At 40.9% G+C, this 21,891-nt stretch overlaps 1 protein-coding gene across 2 annotated transcripts in view; it reads right to left on the reverse strand.

Annotated features, from left to right (window-relative positions):
• The window catches only part of INPP5A (inositol polyphosphate-5-phosphatase A), a 764,365-nt gene that overhangs the window by 497,192 nt on the left and 245,282 nt on the right, over positions 1-21,891 (reverse strand). For both annotated transcript variants that reach the window (XM_033942100.1, XM_033942101.1), the window contains exon 3: positions 5,853-5,953. In XM_033942100.1, the coding sequence (XP_033797991.1) occupies positions 5,853-5,953 (101 nt within the window). The remainder of the gene's footprint in view (positions 1-5,852; positions 5,954-21,891) is intronic.

Consider the following 21,891-nt stretch of genomic DNA (forward strand, 5'->3'; position numbering starts at 1 on the left):
CGGTCCCTGCTTCCCCCACTGAATTGCAGCGATCCTGCTGGCCTTTTGAGTAAGTTATTATTTATTTAATTTAGGTTAACGTTGATACAGCATACTTTATAGAATGTGCGTATATCAAGAGACACTAAATATAAAATAGTTTCCACCCAATAGTTCAAATTGGACTTTATAATCTTTCCTGGTATGTTTTTTCTGTTTGCCTGTTAAGTTTAGTGCCCCCTTCCTGATGATGCCCAGCGAAACTCGAGTCGAAGGGAGGCCAGTAGTCTAATGAACACGGGGTTGCAAATGGTTCACAGTACTTGATTGAAACTTCAATAGCAACATGTCCAGTGCAATCGTTTAACTTCTGCCTCCATTGTCTGTTTATCTGATCCAGATAAGTAACGATTTTATACAACAATATTTATTTTATGAAACATCTAAGAATTTAATTCTATGTTATTAGGAGGGCAGTAAGAGGGACACTTTATGTGCCATGATGGTCCCTCGTTACAACCATTGCTGGCATTTTTATGACACTGTTTGGTTAGTGACTGAGCACTATATATGATTTAGCACTTCTTTAGCACATTTCAGTAGTGACATTCGTATATGAATGTTTTCCTTAGTTTTTTGATGTTTAAGACCTTTTTGCTAAATATATGAAGAGTTATACTTGTGGAGAGATTTTTTGGAATTGTGCATTCTAACACAAGTAATTGCAGTGTTGCTCCTGGTATTTGTGTAATGCACTGCCAAGCACACAGCTTGAGTTTGATTCCCTAGATGCTGGAGCAAGGAAGTCCCTCATAAATCATAGCAACATTGGATGGTCAGATTTAAATTCAGTAAATGCATGGATCTCAGTTAAAAGGTATACTAGTTGAAGACTGTTACTACAATGACTTGACTAGAGTAAGTTAAGAGAGAATATAAAATAGAGGAGAAAATCTCCAGATAGTAATAAATGAAAGTTCATGGTGCCATCTCAGAGCTCCAGGTTCAATATTCTTGAATGCACGATAGAACATAAGGAACACTCCGCCTTCCAAAAATAATTTAAAAGAAAAAGGAAAGCTGTGAAATCTCAGAACACATTATAATATTTGGTACTCACAGAATCCACAGTAAAAAGAAAACAAAATGTAAAGTATTACCCCACAAAACCTGAAGAGGGTGCTGTTTCATTATCTCTTCCTAATCAAAAAGAACCTAAAAGCAGTTTCAAACCAACAGAGAGTTAATTCTATTTCAAACTCATTACATTTCATCTTCAATTCAAATTATACAGTATGTAAATTAAAATTCTAGTTAAAATATATATAGACTCCGGATGTAATTTAAGTTTATGCACTTATGGAAATACAAATATTCTCTCTCCAAGTGTTTTACTGAACAGTCTATGTATGGAGCCTGAGGCCAAGATGGTGTCTGAAAGACTCACCCCTCAGGATGCTCTTTTTTTCAGTGGTTTTTACTATACGTTTGCAGCCCTTTCCCCTGAAATGGGTCAAAAAACAAAAAAAGAAAGAACTGGCACTGCCCTCTACTCCTGTGATGACTCCACAGCTCTAGCACAGTGTTTTTCAACCTTTTTTGGGCAAAGGCACACTTGTTTCATGAAAAAAATCACGAGGCACACCACCATTAGAAAATGTTAAAAAATTTAACTCTGTGCCTATATTGACTATATATAAAGTAATTCTCTTGAATAGGAATCAAATAAACACAAAGAAAGTATTTTATAATTACTTTATTATGAAATATTAAGTAAACAGAATAGTGAAAAATTATAAAATACTTTATTCAGTGCGAAACCTGGGCCTGTTTGGCTGAACACAAAGCTGATATTCTGGCTGGAATCGAAGAAAGACACACACGTAGCTCTTCGTCAACAGCCGTTCCCTTCACCGCCCCGTCACCGTCACCGCCATACCTTTCACCGCCCCGTCACCGCCACTGCCATCCCATTCACCGCCCCGTCACCATCCCCGCTGCATCCATATAAGCCTTAGTACTGTAATATTTAGCTTATTCCTTTCTTATAAATCAAAGTTCCTGCTGCTGAACTAGAGAAAGAGATGTTCAGCTGGCAGGGCTTTGTTTATAAATTTTTATCAACACAACTAATATACTATTTTATCCTAAAGCAAAAAATAAATAAATAAATATAATTTTTTTTTCTACCTTTGTTGTCTGGTTTCTGCTTTCCACATCTTCTCATTCAATTCCTTCCATCCACTGTGTGTCTTCTCTCTACGTCTTCCATTTGCTGTTACTGTGCCTCTCCCTTCACCCCCCTCCCCAATTGGTCTAGCACCCATCTTCTTCCCTCCGCTCCCCCATAGTCTGGCATCTGTCTTCTTCCCACTCTGTCTTCCACATTTCCCTTCGGGGTCTGTTCCTCTCCACCCTCCTTCAATGTCTGTCCTATTCCTTTCCACCACCACCCTTCCCTCCCTCCTTTATCATCTGTTCCTTTCTACTACCCTTCAGCTCCTCTCACGTGGCTTATCTATCTACCTTCCTCCCTCTTATTTTCATGGCACGTTACAATGTAATTTGTGCAAGCCACTGGAGCCTGTGAGCTCGGTCCCTGTCCCATCCCCACAAACCATCTCGCTTCTGTGCTCCTATTTTCTCCATTTCTAATATCTCCCTTATGTATCTGTCATTGCCCCCCCCCCTGTGTCCATATGCCATCCCCATGGCATGTCCCCTTTATGTCTCTGTCCCTATGCCCCATGCACATAATTTCCCCTCTTTCTGTTACCTTCCTGTGTCCAGATTTCCCCTATCTTCCTCTTCCATACCAGTGTGTCTCTTCTTTTCAACCCCATCTAGCTTTTTTCCCTCTTTCTTCCCCCCCCCCCTGCTTCTAGCATCTGGCTCACCTGCCTGTCCTTCCCTTTCTTTCCTGCTGTGGGTTTTTCTTTCCGTCTTCATCCCCTTGGCCCAGAATCCTTTTCCCTTTCACTCCCTCCTTCCAATTTGAGCCGGGAAACACGAGCGATTGCACGGTCCCCGCAGCCACCACTCGCCTGCCCAATCGATCCTACTGTTTAGCCAGCTCTCTCCCTTCGCCTCACCTTAGTTTGTAGGTTTTGTTTTTCGGCGACATGCACGCTTTCCCAAAGAGCCGCGCACGCGCGGCTGCTCAGTGTTCAATCTTCTGCTCTGCTGCAACTTCCTGTTTCCGGTTGCGTCAGAGCAGAAGATCGAAACTGAACAGCAGCGGGGACCGGGGGAGTCTCATGGGAGCGCGTGTGGGACCCGGCCTGAGGCCTAATCAGTGTCTGCACCGTACGGCACACCAGGCAACATCTCACGGCACACTAGTTGAAAAACACTGCTCTAGCAGACAACACTGGTGGCTTTTTGTGCTTGTATCAAATTGAATCTTGTTTTACGCTTATATTTTTGGCATATGGATGAGCTGATTTTAGGCTCCAAACGACACATATTTCCTGACGTAGCCAAGAGAGGCACAGATTTGCTCTGCCGCGTCTCTGATGATGTCATCAGGGACGAGCCAGAGTGCTTCAGGGCAGTAGAAGGACCCGAAGCAGCGTGTGAAGACTGCTGCACACGCTGCTTGAATCGCCAGGTTTGTAGTCGGGCCCGCGGGAAGGGAAGGGGGGGGCGGCAAAGGACTCGGGACCGCATTTGTAGTCGGGACTGCGGGAAGGGAAAGGGGGGTAGAGGAAACGCTAATGCTGCTGCACAGGGAACTAGTGTGGGCGGAGGGAAATGGAGGGGGAGGGAATGCTTCTTTAGACAGACAGACAGACAGAGGGAGGAAGGGAGACAGAAAGAAAAGAAGAAAGACACAGGGGCAGGTGCACAGGGAACTGGTGTGGGGGGGAGGGAAATGGAGAGGGAGGGAATGCTGCTTCGGATAGACAGACAGACAGAGGGAGGAAGGGAGACAGAAAGAAAAGAAGAAAGACACAGGGGCAGGGAGATACACAGACAGACAGACAGACAAAGTGGGCCAGGGACAGAGACAGACAGAAAGAAAGACAGCGGGAGTGGCATCAGGAGGGTTGCGGGATGCGGCAGAGGGAAATTTTCCAATGGGTGCAACTGGGCGGCTGTCGGGAACCTCTGATCAGGGGCAGAGCAAGGTAAGTGTATCATAGGGATAAGAAGGAGGAGGGGGGAGAGAAAAAGGAAGAGACGCCTACTGCTGGACAGGAGGAGAAGGAAAGAGGTGCTGATGGACAGGGGGGGGGTGAAGATAAAGGAACGGAGGCCTAATGTTGGACAGGGAGAGAAGGAAAGAGGTGCTGCTGGACAGGGGGAAGGTAAAACAAAGGGAAAAGGGCTGCTGCTGCATAAGGAGAGCAGTGAAGGGGTGGTGGTGGACACAGGGGAGGTAAAAGGAAGGGACAATGGACAGGGGGAGCAGGCAAGGGGTGGTGATGGACAGCCAAGGAAAAAGAAAGGCAGAAAGAAAGAAAGCGGCTAAGGAGAGAGAGAGAAAGAAATAAAGACAGACACACACACATATATTCTAGCACCCGTTAATGTTAACGGGCTATAAGACTAGTATATTATATTTATTCATATTTTATATTTATTCAATTTTTTAGCTCATCCTCCCAAAGGAGCTCAGAACGGGTAACAAATCAGGTGCTCAAGCATTTTCCCTCTCTGTCCCAGTGAGGACACTTCTTCCACCTCCTGATCCTCTGGTCATCCTCTGGGAAGTATCATTGATCTAGTCAAGCTGGTAAGCACATTTCTGAAACCCTTCTCTGTCTCGGTGGGCTCACAGTACCTGGAGCAGTGAAGGATTAAGTGACTTGCCCAGGGTCACAAGGAGTAGTGTTGAGGTTTGAACCCACAACTTCAGGATGCTGAGGCTGTAGCTTTAACCATTATACCACACGCTCCTCTAACAAGTAGGGGGAGTCATCATCAGTGCAGCTCAAGACACAGTGACTAGGGTGAGGACACTTCTTCCACCTCCTGATCACTCTGGGAAATGCCGTTGACCTAGTCAAGTTGGTAAGTACCTTTCTGAAACTCATCTCCATAGGCATTAAGTATTTTGGAACATCAATCATTAAAAATAATTTTGGAACTAGCTAATACTGTATAATTTGTAGTAGCTGAGGAATCACAGAAATCATTACTGCAATTCAAGAGGTGAAGCTTAGCTTTTTTGGTCCTGGTGTGGTTTTTTGGGTTTTTTTTGGTTTGTTTGTTTGTTTTTAATTGTGCTACTTCACATAATTTGTACTAACCCACAGCTGCTCATCTCTGTATTTTCAGCATTAGGCTACTTTTAGTCCCCATTATCATCATAGGGACTAACCGGTAGCTAACATGCCACCCAACCCTGAAGCTCAATAAACCAATGCATAAATTCACTGGGCAAAATTGTATGCGTGTTGCATTCATCCTATAGTCCAATACAATTAAATGGAACCTAATCAAGGTGTATACGGTATAAACTAAGATGGCACATGAACTCTCTTCCCTTTATTTGCACCCATCCCCATTCCTGTTCTTTCAATCTAGTTTGAGTAACTATTAAAACCAGGGCTTTTCTTTTGAGGGGGTACTCAGGGGTACTGAATACCACCACCTTTTCCATTGCTTGATAGAAATGGTTCATGGTCCTCAAGTCTTAATAACAGAGCACAGATTATGCACACTCAGTGCTGCCTTTCCGTGGATTCCATGGCTGGTTGCAGGGCGCCTGGCTGCTGTGATCACCCCACTCCTGCTATTTGAGTACTGGCACTTTTTTTTTTTTTTTTTTTTTGCTAGAAAGAAAAATGTACCGATTAAAACATTTTTGTCCTGACCACACAAATGCGAGTTCAAGCAGTCACATTTTGTTTCATGCAAGTACTTACTTAACAAGCTTATCGACATGAGACATGGAAGCTTCATAGTTTTTTCCACCAACTTCTTGGCAGTGCAAAACCAGGAAGTGCGGCTTATGTGTATGTACACTCTGTGAAAAAAAAAAAAAAATGTGCACGTAAACAGTGTGATACCAATATACAATAATGTGCTATAGAAATTAAAATCCAGAGGCGCAAACCTATTAAATTGTGTGTGTGTGTGTGTGTATGAGTACATGTATATTTTATGTTATATTTTAATGAAATCAGAAATGGCAGAATATAATACAAGAATACCAAAACAATCCATTAAAGGATCACTACAGGTCCATATTATTATTATGCTGAGGAAGTGAAGGAAAAAATCTGAGATTTAAAATAAGAGCATAAGAACATAAGAAGTGCCATCTCCAGAACAGACCCTAGGTCCATCAAGTCCGTGATCCGCACACGCGGAGGCCCTGCCAGGTGTACCCTGGCATAGTATTAGTCCCCAGTTTAATCTATCGCAGGCATAAAAAACTTTCACTTGCCCCTTAGCCAGAACTGGTACTGCATTAAGTAGAGTGCTACCTTAAATCTAAGGTTTTTTTCTTTCACTTCCTCAGCATAATAATAATATGGACCTTTAGCAACCCTTTAATGGAGTGTTTTGGTATTCTTGTATTTTATACGCACTCGACTGTTCCACTTAGGATTTATGCTGGGCTTTAGTAAATGGCGCTAGAGGTTTTTGCACGGGCCAGCGTGGCAAATGCTCCTTCATAGGAATTCTATGAGCGTCAGAGCATTTACCTCACCAGCCCGCACTAAAAACCTCTAGCGCCATTTAGTAAAAGGAGCCCTCAGTTAGCAACTTTGTCTTATAAACAAATATAATCAAACTCAGTACATAATGTTCTCCAATTAATTTTTACTGCGATTAAAATATATTTGGTGAATTTCCTATAGCCAGTAATAGGAGGGGAAGACAAGATGAATGATTTGCTACAAAATAAAAGAAAATGTCATAATAAGGAAGTTGTTTTGTATATCCCCTACCAAGCTAAGCAAGTTCTGAAAGGGCACTTGCTCTCGGTAATGCGATTTGGTTCACACTAACAATTTTCCATTCTGTGCCTTGCTGAAATATTCCTTAATTAAAGAAATGTATACTCCCTCACCAGTACAACAAAACATACTTGCATTAAAACTCACTAGCAATCGCAAATCTATGCTGTCTGTACAGGGCCCAGTTGTGTGGAATGCCCTATCGGGTCCAGTGTGACAATTAACCATGCTGTGTCAATTTAGAAAAGAAGTAAAAACTGTTATTTGGACGTGCTTTTGGTACCAATGGTGAGGGTGTATGAATTATTTTTTGAAGATATATTTTGTAATTGTGCAATGATGCTTAGATATTTTAGGAGGTTTTTACGATTTGCTTTTTTTTGATATGTGATGTTTTTGTATTTTGTTACTTGTACTTTGTATTTTTTGTATTTTGTTACTTGTTATGTGGATGTTCCTCGCCTAGACTTGTAGATAGGTGGTTTATAAATAATTTTTAATTAATTAATTAAATAAATTAAAATAGCAAAATCTCAAGTGAGATGATATAGAATTGTTCATGCTAAGAAATCTGTGCCGCATGTACATTCACCCACGTTTCCTTCATTTCTGAGCAAGGATATATATATGGGTCAAGGAAACATTGTTCCCTGAGACAGAGCTAAGGAAGCCAGATTGGCCTAACATCATCAGCCTTTCCCCTCACAGTTTTGGTCCCTGATACTATTCCTTGCACCTACCCTGCATAGTGATGCCTGACATCTAACCATATCAAGCCAATTTCACCTCTGCTACGATAGCTGCTCTGTTCTACAGGGCTGAGGGTTGAGCAAACAAAACCAAGAGTGGAAAATGCACAATGCTGCTCCTGGAAGCTGCTGGCCTAAAAATGTGAACACAAAAAGCCTGGCGTGTCATCCAGTTCTTGGTTGCCCTCTTAAACAAACATGGATTTGTTTACACAAATCCAAAAGAACCACCTTGGAGCTATTCCATATCAAAATGTGTGATCTCTTCAATAACAATCACTCAGTAAATCTTTCCATTTGGAAGTACATACCACATCTGACTACATTATTATTTTATTTATTTTGATCTCAGGGGGTTTTCTTTCTTCCTAAGCAACACATAATTTACTTTTGCAAATCTAATTGTCCCTAGGGAGAAATACAATTCTTAAAGCGGTAGATTGAAGTCCTGGAAATCAGGAGTAAAAACTTAATAAAGACACCCTATCAAATCTGGAACATAGAAGAAAACAAACAAACAGAATCCCTGCTGCTTTATTAAACAAGCTTGAACATGTAATTGGCACTAATTCACAAATCAAGAAGTTTGAATACCTGCTTTAACCTATTACCGAGAAGCTAGATAATGGCCCTTAATTTAGAAGTCCAATTCCCAATATACATAATCAATCAGCATGTAAACATGTATTTTGAATAAATGTTGAAAACTCACATGCACATGTAAACCTGCACTATGGATGATATTCTACATCTGAACACTTCCATTGAGGCCACAAAGCAGGTACCTATTCTGGAACAGTACCTGGGCAACCAGTTCCCTTTACAGAACACTACTGTAAGTTGGCATTGGGGTGTAATGTAACCCCCCTCCTTTTCTGACTGAGGTAAAAGGTATCCCTCTTGAAATAAGATTTATTTGTAGTCGTGAACACCGAGGGTTAAACTAATACCTTTCCACAGGAGAAGGAGTGAATTACATTTTTAAAAATATAATTTTGAAATGTAACCTTGGAAATAAAAATATTTATTAAACATATAATAAAATAGATAAAAAGAAGCACTAAGGACTCTAAATCAGGGGTGTCCAACCTGCAGCCCGAGGGCCGCATGCGGCCCCGTGAAGTATTTTGTGCAGCCCCTGTCGAGGACAATGCAGTGTTTTCTTCTGCTGCCCCCGGGTGTTTACCGTCTTGCTGGCTCCCTCCTCTGTCTTACTGCAGTGTCAGCGCGTTTGTGCAGTCCCAGAAACATTTTTTTCGGCCAATGCGGCCCAGGGAAGCCAAAAGGTTGGACACCCCTTGTTATACCTCAGCATATTACTGACATGTTCAGCATATTACTTACTGACATGTTCAGAATATTACTGATATGTCTCCTCAAGTCTGCTTATCTGACCTCTTTGTCCTGAGTGTTACCTTGACCACACCAAAAGGATAGTAAAGACAGATGGCCTCTGTAACACCTTCTTGATAGCATCAAAGAGACAGTGCAACACGGATGTAGCGGTATATAAGAAATAAATTACATTACATTACATATCCTGACTTCCTTTATTTGAGTGACAACTGGATAGCATCAAAGAGACAATAAACTGCAACACCTCCTTGCTTATTTGAGATCCTGACCTCTTTGACCTCCTTGCCGCTCAAATAACATCAGTAAAGACAATTGGGAAACTACATCAAAAAAGAAAGGGACAGTGACAAGTATTTGCTATCTTGACCTTTTTGACCTGAATGTTGACAAAACCACATCAAAGGGAGAGTGAAACCCTGCAAACACTTCCTTCTGACATCCTGACCTGGGTGTTGTCAAAACACAGAGCAAAAGAGCAGGACTAATTGTAACAGCAGGACCAGCTGTTTATGAACTCCGCAGTGTGCATCCTATATAAGACCGGGATTCTGACCCTGACAGCAGAATCCATGATGTCTGTAGGGAGAAGCCACGACGTCTAAAGGGACAGTCCTTTGGTCCACCCATCTATCTATTGCACGGATTCCCAATGGTGAAGATGGTCGTTATATGGGGTCAAGGTGATGATAATTTATATTTAATTCTTATATGTGTATAATAAAGTGTTATTATTTATGCTTTATATTGTCTGTGTGCTTTTCTGAGTGTCACTGATCATCCCACTTGTCAGAAATTAGTGGCGGAACAAATTGGTACCAGAAGTGGGGTTGATCTAATGACGTCAGGAAAGCTAACTAGGCAACAAGGGGTTGAGGAGCAGGCTCCCAATCCCTCCATTCCAAATGGGAATGAAATTATGGGAAAATTAATGGCCACTGAGTGGTCTGTAGAAGCAGGATTGTGTGAATCCTGTACTTTTGGAAGTGGGGATCCACATGAATTGTGTGCCTCCTTACAAAAGGTGAAAATCTCAAAAGGAGAAGAGCAAGAAGTGATTTTTAGACAAGGAAGGATGATTTTGTCAGACTGGAGGAATTTGCATGAAGCTAAACATGAATTACAATTGAAATCAGGAGAGCTGGAAAAGAATAGGTGTAATCAACTGCATGCCTTTGGAATGCTGCAATGTCAGAATAAGTTGTTAATGGATAAGGCCGTGCGATATGCACGATATAAATACAAAAAACGGAGGCGGAAAGTGAGTTACAGAAAAGTTAAAATCTTAAATTATCATCTGCCGGATAATTGGAATCCAAACAAACGGGATGGGGAAATTTGTGATTCAAATTCTAATAACAGTGAGGAGGATATATGTATTGAAGGAAAGCAGGCAGAAAGTTCAGAAGCAAAGCCAGTGAGGAGACGAAGATTACAGGGAAATTTGCAGACAGGAGAAAATCTAACTAGAAATGATGTTATGGAAGACTTTACTCAGCACGAAGTCATGGATATGATGGCACGCTTTACACAGCAGCCTGGGGAACCACTAATACCATGGGTAATTCGGGTACAGGAGATGGGCGCAGCAGGGATTATGTGGGATGCCACAGATGCCCCTAAATTTGTTCAAATTAGTCAAGAAATAGCAGTACAAAATGCGTTACGAGAGGATCCTTATCCTGCAAAAAAAATGCCCAATGGTCTTTATTAGAGATAATTAGTAGGGGTGTCACGAAGCGATATCCACTTGAATCTGATTGGCCCTCAAATGATAAAATTTGGTATACATTAAAAGATGCTCTGTCACGAAGCGATATCCACTTGAATCTGATTGGCCATCAAATGATAAAATTTGGTAAAAGATGCTCAAATGAGAATTAAGGAAAAGGCTATGAAGGTAGCCTTAGTAATAGGTCACGCTGACACATATATGTCATTACCTTTTACGGTGTCCATGAAAAATAAAATTATTAAGTATGCTGCACCGGCATACAAACAGGTAATGATAACTTTGTTGATAAATCAGATAGACAGGACTATTTTGGAAGCCTTAGAAGCGATCCGACAGTTAGGAGATTGGGGGGACTGGGGACCTCAAAATACTTTTGATAAAAAGAGAAAAGGACAATCCAATTCAAACAGGGCTAAGCGGGTGTCTCAGAGGAATATGTTTTTGGCATTAATAAAAGCTGGTGTAAAGAGGGAAGAAATAGATGGAGAAGATACAGGGACATTATGGGGAATGTACAAAAGTAGAGAACAAAGGAGAGAGGGAGGATATTTTGGTGCCAACGGCCCCCCCTGAGGAAATTGCTTCCATTCTTTATCCTGATTTAAAAGGGTGGAAGTGTTGGGAGGATCAATAATGTGAATGCCGAGTCTCAGTGTTTGCCTGGACCAAATTAGAACAGCGTCCGCAGGTAGAGATAAATATCTAGTAGAAATCTGGGGAGCAAAAGGTACAAGCTGTAGTGGACACTGGGGTGGAGGAATATAAATATCAGGATTGGGGGGAAAATTATACAAGCAGGAAGAAAAAAAAAAAAAATTTTACAAATTTTAAAATTGGACAATTACCAATTTGGGAATATACTGTATTAATCTATGGGATTCCTTAAAATATAATAACATTACAGCTTTCCGATGGAATCTATAGTTTTGGTAAATTGCCAGACATTCCTATGAGATCAGTAGTGGTGGGGAAACCAATAGTAGTGCTGATCTCCACAAAAAATTGTAAACATGAACCAATGCATTTTTTACTATTCCTATAGTGGAGCAATGTCCAGAACCATTTACATCCACTTGGCAAGGGAGGCAATATACATATACCAGAGTACCACAAAAAATACTTACAGATGCCGAGAGGTGATAGAGAAAGCTAAACTTCCCTTCTCCCCAAAGTAAAAAACAGACTTGGGCCTTTTTGGATTTTGGAGGCAACATATTTCACATCTGGGGTAACATATGGGGTAGGTTGGACAATAAAAAAAGTAGAAATATTGCTAAGTGACCTTTATAATGTATAAAGTTTTGTTAGATAGTATAAGGAAGTTGCACTCCAAGTAATTTTGCAAATGTGTCTTTTACCTAAAACACTAACATTGTGAACCACTGGACCTGCACGTAAACCTCTCTTATATGTTTTATAGATTAAAGCGTCCCTGCTTGAATTTTTATGATTGTGTGACAGAGCTTTGAAATGGAAGAAAATAGAAAAGAAGACCAGTAAAACTATATAGAGCAATTAACTTAAGTTTCTATCTCTCTTTCTTTTAGAAGCTTAGTATCCAGACATGGTCCGGAGAACCAATTTCACTGTGCCACATTTAAAATACGTCCAGCACTGTGACATTATAGTGGGAATCCAATGGATACCACATTTGTTTGTGACTCTTTTGATTAATAGTGTGCTTATTTACAGATTAAATTCAACCCTGAATCATTACCGATGGAAGAAAGCATGCCGGAGCTCTGTGTTTGTCTGTTTCTGTTATGTGTTGTCTGTTTTAGCTTAAGGGGTACCCCAACATTGCACATTGGCTATTTCCAGAGTTTATTCCACCCCTTCTAATGGTACCATATCCCTTTCCAAAAAAGATTCCCCCACATACCAGAAAGTATCTTATGAAAACCATGCTCACAATGATTTTATGCTATGGCTCACAGGTAATCGAGGCCAGCAGCGTGCCAGATTTTAGGAATAAAGGGGACGCCCATGTGGGATCCCTACTTGGGTCAGGGCAAAGGGTCTATAGAGTGGGCAGACTTGATGGGCCTTGGCCCTTTTCTGCCGTCATCTTTCTATGTTTCTATACAGCCCAATGATAATTTAGTTAGGGGTTATATTATAAAAGGATATCTGAAGAGAAATAATTAGAAAGCTTTATACCTGGTAAAATGGTGTTCATTGGTATTTGATATTTGCTAAATAAAATAAAAAATGGTCTCTCTTTATTTAACTTACCAGGTATAAACAGTGCAGTGCACATCTCTGACATAAGTTATTTTGGTATCACATTCTGTATGTGTGTATGGTCTCTCTTAAATGACATAATAATTATGTCCAGAACATAAAAAGGTGTATTTTCTGAATGTCCTACAGAAGACCTTTAAGTGCATTAGTATTGTTTCTCTCATCTCACACAAATACTACTTTACACACAAATATTGTGTCACCTGTTCTCACCTTCTGTACATAAAGTGGGGTTTTTGTTTTTTTTTCTCTTATCTTCTCATTTACCACTAGGGGTGTTTATTTAACTAAAGCATTGAAGCTAAACAGTCATGAGGAAATATTTCCCTTGAAAAATCACGTACTGGGAAATGTTATTTCATATAGACTTTCATCCTTTTGTGATAAAATTGGTCAGCTCTGCTCTCTCATTCTGAAGATTTGGCTAACATGCTGGGTTAAGAGAAAATTTCACCAGATCGAGAAGATGATGACACGCAACCAGACATACAGTGCCATGAAGCTATTATGTGGCACCGACTTGGGAAAAGAAGTGAGCCTATATCCTGCCACTTCACATTAGGGCTGGTCTCTGGAGGCGGTGCTCGTGAATCTTACATGAGTGAAGGCATGTGAGTGGCATAGCAAGCCTATTGAAACTGGAGCATAGCCAGACCCTAACCAAAGCTGCTAAGAAAAACAGGATACCAGATAACTGCAGTGATCGATGGTGACTATGAAGCTACCCTAAATGTATGTAAGCCATGAGTAAGAGCACAAATATAATATTAATAAGATTATTAATTTCCATGATTCCCTATACGTGATACTTTCAAGTAAAATGCCTAATTAGCAAGAAATATTAGGGAATGCAAGAATACCAAGTTTAGCACATAAGGAAATAATTTATGAAGGGAAAATTAATTTTCCCATTTTACCTTTGCTTAAAAGTAGAATAAATACTATTGTTTCTGAAATACTGGCTGGCAAACAAGCATATTTTGGCTCCAGAGTAGCAGATGTATTTAGATGGGAAGGTGAATGGGTGCCAAATACTGTACATAATTATGAACTAACGCTACGATATGATCAGTTAATGTTACATGTCGTTAATGATATCACAAAGAATTAACTTTATCGCATTGATTTAAAAACCACATCACATTCTGTACCCTTAGATAGAAAATGGTGTAAATTTTGAAATGAAACAATGTGTCCTTAGTACTGTTGAACTTGTGATTCCTGCTAGTCAAGCTCCCTTTTCAGTATGTTTACAGAATGTTAGTGTGTTGCAGTGAAATACTAACTTGCATTCTGTGGCAGATCATATTGAAGCTACCACTGCACTCCATGGGTGGGATGCTATCACTAGAGGCAGTGATATGGCATAAAAGGTGTTTCTTCATTTTATCTTTATGTTAACATTTCTTAATTGTCGGACACTCTCTCCCCTAATTCGGAGGACTTCTTAATTTGGAGAAGCAGACTTGAGTATCCAGGAGTGGAATGTTATACCTCAGCATATTACTGACATGTTCAGCATATTACTTACTGACATGTTCAGAATATTACTGATATGTCTCCTCAAGTCTGCTTATCTGACCTCTTTGTCCTGAGTGTTACCTTGACCACACCAAAAGGATAGTAAAGACAGATGGCCTCTGTAACACCTTCTTGATAGCATCAAAGAGACAGTGCAACACCTATCCTGACTTCCTTTATTTGAATGACAACTGGATAGCATCAAAGAGACAATAAACTGCAACACCTCCTTGCTTATTTGAGATCCTGACCTCTTTGACCTCCTTGCCGCTCAAATAACATCAGTAAAGACAGATGGGAAACTACATCAAAAAAGAAAGGGACGGTGACAAGTATTTGCTATCTTGACCTTTTTGACCTGAATGTTGACAAAACCACATCAAAGGGAGAGTGAAACCCTGCAAACACTTCCTTCTGACATCCTGACCTGGGTGTTGTCAAAACACAGAGCAAAAGAGCAGGACTAATTGTAACAGCAGGACCAGCTGTTTATGAACTCCGCAGTGTGCATCCTATATAAGACCGGGATTCTGACCCTGACAGCAGAATCCATGATGTCTGTAGGGAGAAGCCACGACGTCTAAAGGGACAGTCCTTTGGTCCACCCATCTATCTATTGCACGGATTCCCAATGGTGAAGATGGTCGTTATATGGGGTCAAGGTGATGATAATTTATATTTAATTCTTATATGTGTATAATAAAGTGTTATTGTTTATGCTTTATATTGTCTGTGTGCTTTTCTGAGTGTCACTGATCATACCACTTGTCAGAAATTAGTGGCGGAACACCCCTGCTCTAAATTGAATATAGAAATAAAATTTAATAAACAAATGCTGTATAACAAGTCTAGACAATGAAATTTTGCTTCCCCCTCTACTCAGTTCTTTAAGGGCTCCTTTTACAAAGCCGCGTTAGTGCACCGCAACGTTTTATCACGCGCTAACCCCCGCGCTAGCTGAAAAACTACCATCTGCTCAAGAGGAGGCGGTAGCAGCTAGCGTGGCCGGCGGTTAAGCGCACGCTATTACACGCGTTAAACCGCTAACGCGCCTTCATAAAAGGAGCCCTTGGTTTTAGCTAGAGTAGTAGGTTAGTTCCAGGGAGAGAGAGAGATCTACTAGCAACAACAGGCCAACGTGGTACCCCTATCCTAAATCTAATAACCCCCACAGTTGCCTAAAATACTTTCTAATCTAGGGGAAAAAAACAGATAATTGATGTTCCCTATTCTATTTCGATCCCCCTATATATAATTTCCTATATATAATCACAAAACTCATCTTTCCTCTAAACATTTCATGCATATAAATCTTTTTCCAAAATCCAGAAATTATTCCCAGAAAAAGATTTCCAAGGCAGTTTCACAACTTTGCTTCACTAATAGTCTCTCACAATATTCCACAGAAATCTGTCACAGGACATCTCATTAATTTCTCCAGAAATCAGCACCACAAACTTATTACACAGAGACTGAAAATTTCTCCAAAAATCAGGTTTCAAAAGCAGTTCACAACCTTGCTTCACCAATATTTCTCTCACAACATTACACAGAAATCTCACACAGGACCTCTCATAAAATCTTCTCCAAAAATCAGCACCACAGATTTGTCACTCAGAGAATCTCTCAAAACATTTCCCAGAAGATTCTCACAGACTATGTCTAGCATCAAATAGTTTCACAGATAAAACAATTCTTCATATCAGCCAGAAAGAAATGTTTTCACCCTTGGACAAATACCAGAATCTATATATCAAACCTCAACTTCAATCAAAACCTCCAACTCCTATTTAAAATTCAATAAAACCAGCTATAATTACCTTCTCACAAGGCACAGAAACCAAACTAACTGCACACAGATCCAAATCACCCTCCCAACTGTCAAAATTGACAGTTGAAATCTTCACCCATCTGATGCTGATCTCTGCACGAGGACAGCAGACCTGTGCAAGAGATCAGCAACAGCAAAACTCTAAATTGCAGGAAAGCATAAAGGAAACAAGCCAAACAATACAAAAAAAATAAAATAAACCAACATTCTTACCTGAAAGAATATTTTCAAACTTTTAAAATCTTCTTAAAACTTCTTTTTACACTCCAAGAACGTCCTGCGTGAGCCAAACTGACAGCACGATCCATCACCATGACAGCACTGACGCTATCAGCTGCCCGCGTGTCACTCAAAAATAAAATAATAAAATGGGAATCCAAATCTTCAGGGGAGGCTCTTCGGAGCCTCTCCCCACTGCCCAAACTTTTCCCAGACTTCGGCGGCATTGCCGCTTTATTTTAAAAGTTTATAAAAAAAATAAACTGCTAGGGTGCATCTCGTGCCAGTCGCTGCACTGCGCATGCACCAGCACCTGGGATGTCATCACTGCGCAAGTGTGATGACGTCCCTCACATGTGCAGGGCCAGCGATCCGGTTCCAAACAACCCCGGACATCTTAGGCCCACCTCAAGGCCCAACCTCCTCTTCACAGCCAGACACGCCACTAAACAAAACCCCTGGAGCAATTTTAATGCTCCGGTTCTCTTCCCTCTATGGCAGGGGTGTCAAAGTCCCTCCTCGAGGGCCGGAATCCAGTCGGGTTTTCTGGATTTCCCCAATGAATATGCATTGAAAGCAGTGCATGCAAATAGATCTCATGCAGATTCATTGGGGAAATCCTGAAAACCCGACTGGATTCTGGCCCTCGAGGACCGACTTTGACACCTGTGCTCTATGGTCTGACTCCGGAGACATCGAGCATGTGCGAATTACGTGATGTCATCCCGTACGTAATGACGTCTGACACACATGTGGCACCCGAAGTCCCGATCTCGCTCCATCTTGGCTCATCCTGCCCGACAAAAAACAACAGAGCTCGAAGACCAAAACCTCCCGGTGGCCCAACAACATTGGTTTCCACTCTCTAATGTGGCCAGATGCGGCCCAAATCTTTAGCGGCCACAAACAGGGACCCGACCCTGGCCCACTCAACATGTGGATCCGGCGCAAGCCCGGATCCAAATCCCGGATCCCAGGTAAATTCTTTTAATCTTATTTTAACCTGGTTACAGTAATATTTAAGAGGCCCACAGCTACACCAGTCAAAGCTGGCTTAAGTCTGGATGCCCAAATGCAGCAGGAATATGCATAACTTACAGTATTCTGTAAATCTAATTAATTCCTCTTAGAGTTGGATTGAGGAAGAGCAGCTAGATGTGGTGTACCGCATATTTAGATTTTGGCAAAGCTTTGACATAGTTCCACAAAGGTGACACATAAATAAAATGAGTGCCCTCGATTTGGGCCCTTAAGTGACTGACTGGATTAGGAACGGGTTGAGTGGAAGGTGACAGAGGTTAGTGATAAATGGAGCCTACTCTTAAAATAATTATTTTACTTAAGTGAATTTTTTAATGCGTTCTTCACCCTGAAGTACTGAAGTGGCAATTATAAAAGCCCATTTCTAAATTGTCTAATGAAACTCCTGGGACATAACGATGACCTTATTTTTTTTAATTATTTATTATTTTACACAAAATTATCAAGTATAATATCTTGTACAGTATGATTGTAACTAGGAACAAGAAAAAAAAATAATTTTATAGATAGGAGAAATATAACATATTCCCCTTACAAATTGAGCAATCAATAGTCTACAATTATCTATCTATGATCCAAGACTTTCAGAGAGTGATATTAATAGTTAAGAAAGAAACCATTTAAAAGAAAATCAAAAGTGACTGAAGTTACAGGGAATATTCTAATCATGAGTCAGTTATTATTCCAGTTGTTCCACTTTACTCAAGACGTTTCAAAGCTACAAAATTTGTTAGGTGTGTCGGATCAAAGAAAACATATTTATCTGAACCATAAAGAACAATACATTTACAGGGAAACCTAAGAAAAAAAAACCTTTCCCCCACTGAAGTTACACCCGATTTCAATAACAAAAACAGCCTTCTATGTTTTTGAGTCTCTTTGGTGACATCCGGAAAAATCTGTACTTTCTGTCCCAGAAATTCTTTGGTTCTATTTTTAAAGAACATCTTCATAATCCAGTTCTTATCTGGTGCCAATGCAACAGTCGCCAATAATGTTGCTGGTGTGGCCAAATCTTTTGAAGAAGTTTCCAATAAAGTGGAAATATCTAATTGTGGTTCCTGTTGTCCTTGGTTAACCAGTTGCTGCTCCTTATTTCTAAGAGGCAAATAGTATGCTTGTGCGAAAGGTGGAATTAATTCCTCGGATACTGAGAAAATTTCTAAGATGACCGTCTTTAACTTGTAACTTTGCATTTGTAACTATGACCAAAATGAATTAATAACTGTAATACTCTACCTGTACTAGCAACAGAATATACAGAACTTTAAAAGCTTGCTGAAATGGCATCTTTCTTGCCAGGAGAAATATAAGGGATGAGACTGTGTTGTTAATGAGGAGGAGATGATGACAGTAAGGTGCTGGTTGCCTATGTGTTTTATTGTTTGTATCTTTTGCTCTGTTTTGTGGGTGTATTCATTGTCGATCTTGTATGTATTTTTATATGCATTTGTAACCCTCCCTGGGTAAGGGCAGGATATAAATTAATAGCACCCCCTACTTCTATGTCCCTCCCCTTGCTTCTCCATGCCCCCTTCCCCTACAACTTTCCCTTCCTCTTTGATCTGTCGCCTTGAGCCTGTATAGGTATGTGCGACTCACAAATAGAAGATTAGATTAGATAAACCAAACCAAATTCTATTGAATATCTGTGTCAAACTGTCCATTTTAACTTCCTGGGTAACTTACACAACCTTCTGTATTGTAATCTGACCTTGAACTGAATAAGTAAAGGTAGAATAGAAAATCTGATTAACATAACTATAAGGAAAGGGATATTATCACTAATGCACTGATTCTTTTTAATATTTTTGTAAGCAATTTTGCTGAAAGACTGTCTGGTAAGGTTTGCCCCTTTGTGGATGATACCAAAATCTGCAATCAGGTCGACACCCCTGATGATGTGGATAATATGAGGGAGGACCTAGCAAAGTTTGGTAATGGTCCAGAATATGTCAGCTAAGATTTCACGCTAAAAAAAATACAGGGTCATGCATTTGGGCTGCAAAAACCTGAAGGGATGGTACAGTTTAGGGGGTAAGAACATAAGAACTTCCGTGCATGAAAAGAGGATTAGGACTTGGGTGTGAGCCAACCAGGTAGAAAAGTTGACAGCAAAGCTAGAAGGATGCTTGGATGCATAGAGAAAGAAATGGCCAGTAGAAAAAAGGAGGTAATGATGCCCCTGTATAAGACTCTGGTAAGATCTCATTAAGAATATTGTTCTGGAGACCACACCTTCAAAAAGTACAAAAAGGATGGAGTCTGTCTAGAGGACAGCTATTACAATGGTCAATGATCTTCATTATAAAGTGTAAGGGGACAGAATTAAAGATCTCAATATGCACACTTTGGAAGAAAAGACTAGACAGTGGAGATATGATAAAAGACAATTAAATACATCTGTGGCATAAATGTACAGGAGGCAAGTTTCTTTCAATTGAAAGGAAGCTCTAGAATATAAAGGCATAAGATAAAGGACAAAGAGGATAGGCTTAGAAGCAACCAGCAGAAATAATTCTTCACGGAAAAGGTGGTAAATTCACAGAAAGACCTACAGGTGGAGGTGATGGAAACAAAAACTGGATTTGAATGCAAGAAAGCTGGAATTTCTAACCGGAAGGAAAGGACAGTAGATGGCATGGAAGGGCAGACTGGATAGGCCATATGGTCTCTACCTGTCTTCATTGTTTTGTTTCTATATTTTCTAAATTGCACACTTGAAGTACAAGCCCCAGTCATATCCAGCTCATGCTCCGCCCATGTGTAAGCTCCTTTGCATTTACGTGCTAAGTAAATTAGGCGCACAGTTACAGAATAGTGCTTGGGCACCCCCTTCCTGGCACTTTCATGAGTAAATGTACACTTGTGTGTGTTAAGTGCTAGCATTCTAGACAAGGGATATGTACCGTATTTTCACACATACGTATAGCGTATAGCGCGCGGGTCCAAAGCATGTCTGTAAAAAAATTTTTATATAGCACGCACACGCGTATATCACGCATGCTGCTATATACCGCGCATGCTCCCACTCCCGCTTACTTTCTGGCCTGCGAACCGGCATCCTCCCCCCCCCGCTCGCATCACCCCCCCTCCCCTGCGATCCTACAACCCCCCCAGCACCACAAAACATCTCTTACCCGATTGGGCACCGGCACCAGCACCAATGCACAGGACGTGCCAGTGCCAGTGCCCGAAGATCCTCCCTCGTTGGGCTGAGCTGGGCTGGGCTGTGCGGTGCAGGGAGATCCTCCTTCTTCCCTGTGCCGGGCTGGACTGGGCTTTGAGCATTTGCGTATGCTCAAAGCCTTCTGGTCTCGCTCTCACCTATAACGCGCACGGTTATGCACGGTTTGTAAAAATCGTGTATAACGCGCACGTTATATGCATGAAAATACGGTAAATGCAAGGCCTTGATTATAAAATTGTCCTTCAGCTGGCAAGGAGGAGTGGTTTGTTGGGACATGGGAGGAAATAAAAACTACACACGTATTTCCCATTTCAGAAGGGAAATACCTGTCCGCCATAAATCTTGACACTGATTTCTTTGATCATACATGCAGGTTTTTGTAGAAGTGCTTATTTTGGGCAGTGTGTGACAGGAGGGATTAAGAAGGTATTTCCCCTCAAAAATGAAAGTGCAAAAAGATTGTGGCCTATGTCCTTAATTAGAGGCTGTAGATACGTAGGTTTCCAAAACAATTAACGAACGAACGAAACGAAACCTTAGGTTTGTATACCGCGCCATCTCCACAAGCGTAGAGCTCGGCACGGTTTACAGGGTTAGGTTGAAAAGGAGCTACAATGAAGGGTTATAGGAAAGGAGCTAGGAAGATAAAGAGGGACAGGGTACCAAAGAGCGGGAGGTGTTAGATTTTTGAAAAGAGCCAAGTTTTCAGGTGTTTGCGGAAGGATTGGAGGGAGCTTGAAATTCTGAGCTGGGATGTGAGGTTGTTCCAGAGTTCTGTGGTTCTAAAGGGGAGGGATGTTCCTAGTTTTCCTACGTGGGATATACCTTTTGCACATATATATTTAAATGGAAGAATAGTTTAATGTTTAGAGCATCCAGGGGTACCCCCCAGTTAAAGTTGCACTCATGCTCCTTGTGACTTTGACCAAATCACTTAACCCTCCGTTGCTTCAGGTACAAAAGTGGTACCTGAATGTAACTCAGCTTGCTAGAAGGTTTTAGGAAAAAAAATGAATATGAAGCAGCCATCCTACAATCTCAGATATGACACCAAGTTAGATTTTCCTTTCCTCTAATGCAGGGGTAGGCAATTCCGGTCCTCGAGAGCCGGAGCC

This window comes from Geotrypetes seraphini, chromosome 4, assembly GCF_902459505.1.
Source record: "Geotrypetes seraphini chromosome 4, aGeoSer1.1, whole genome shotgun sequence".
Classification (NCBI taxonomy): domain Eukaryota; kingdom Metazoa; phylum Chordata; class Amphibia; order Gymnophiona; family Dermophiidae; genus Geotrypetes; species Geotrypetes seraphini.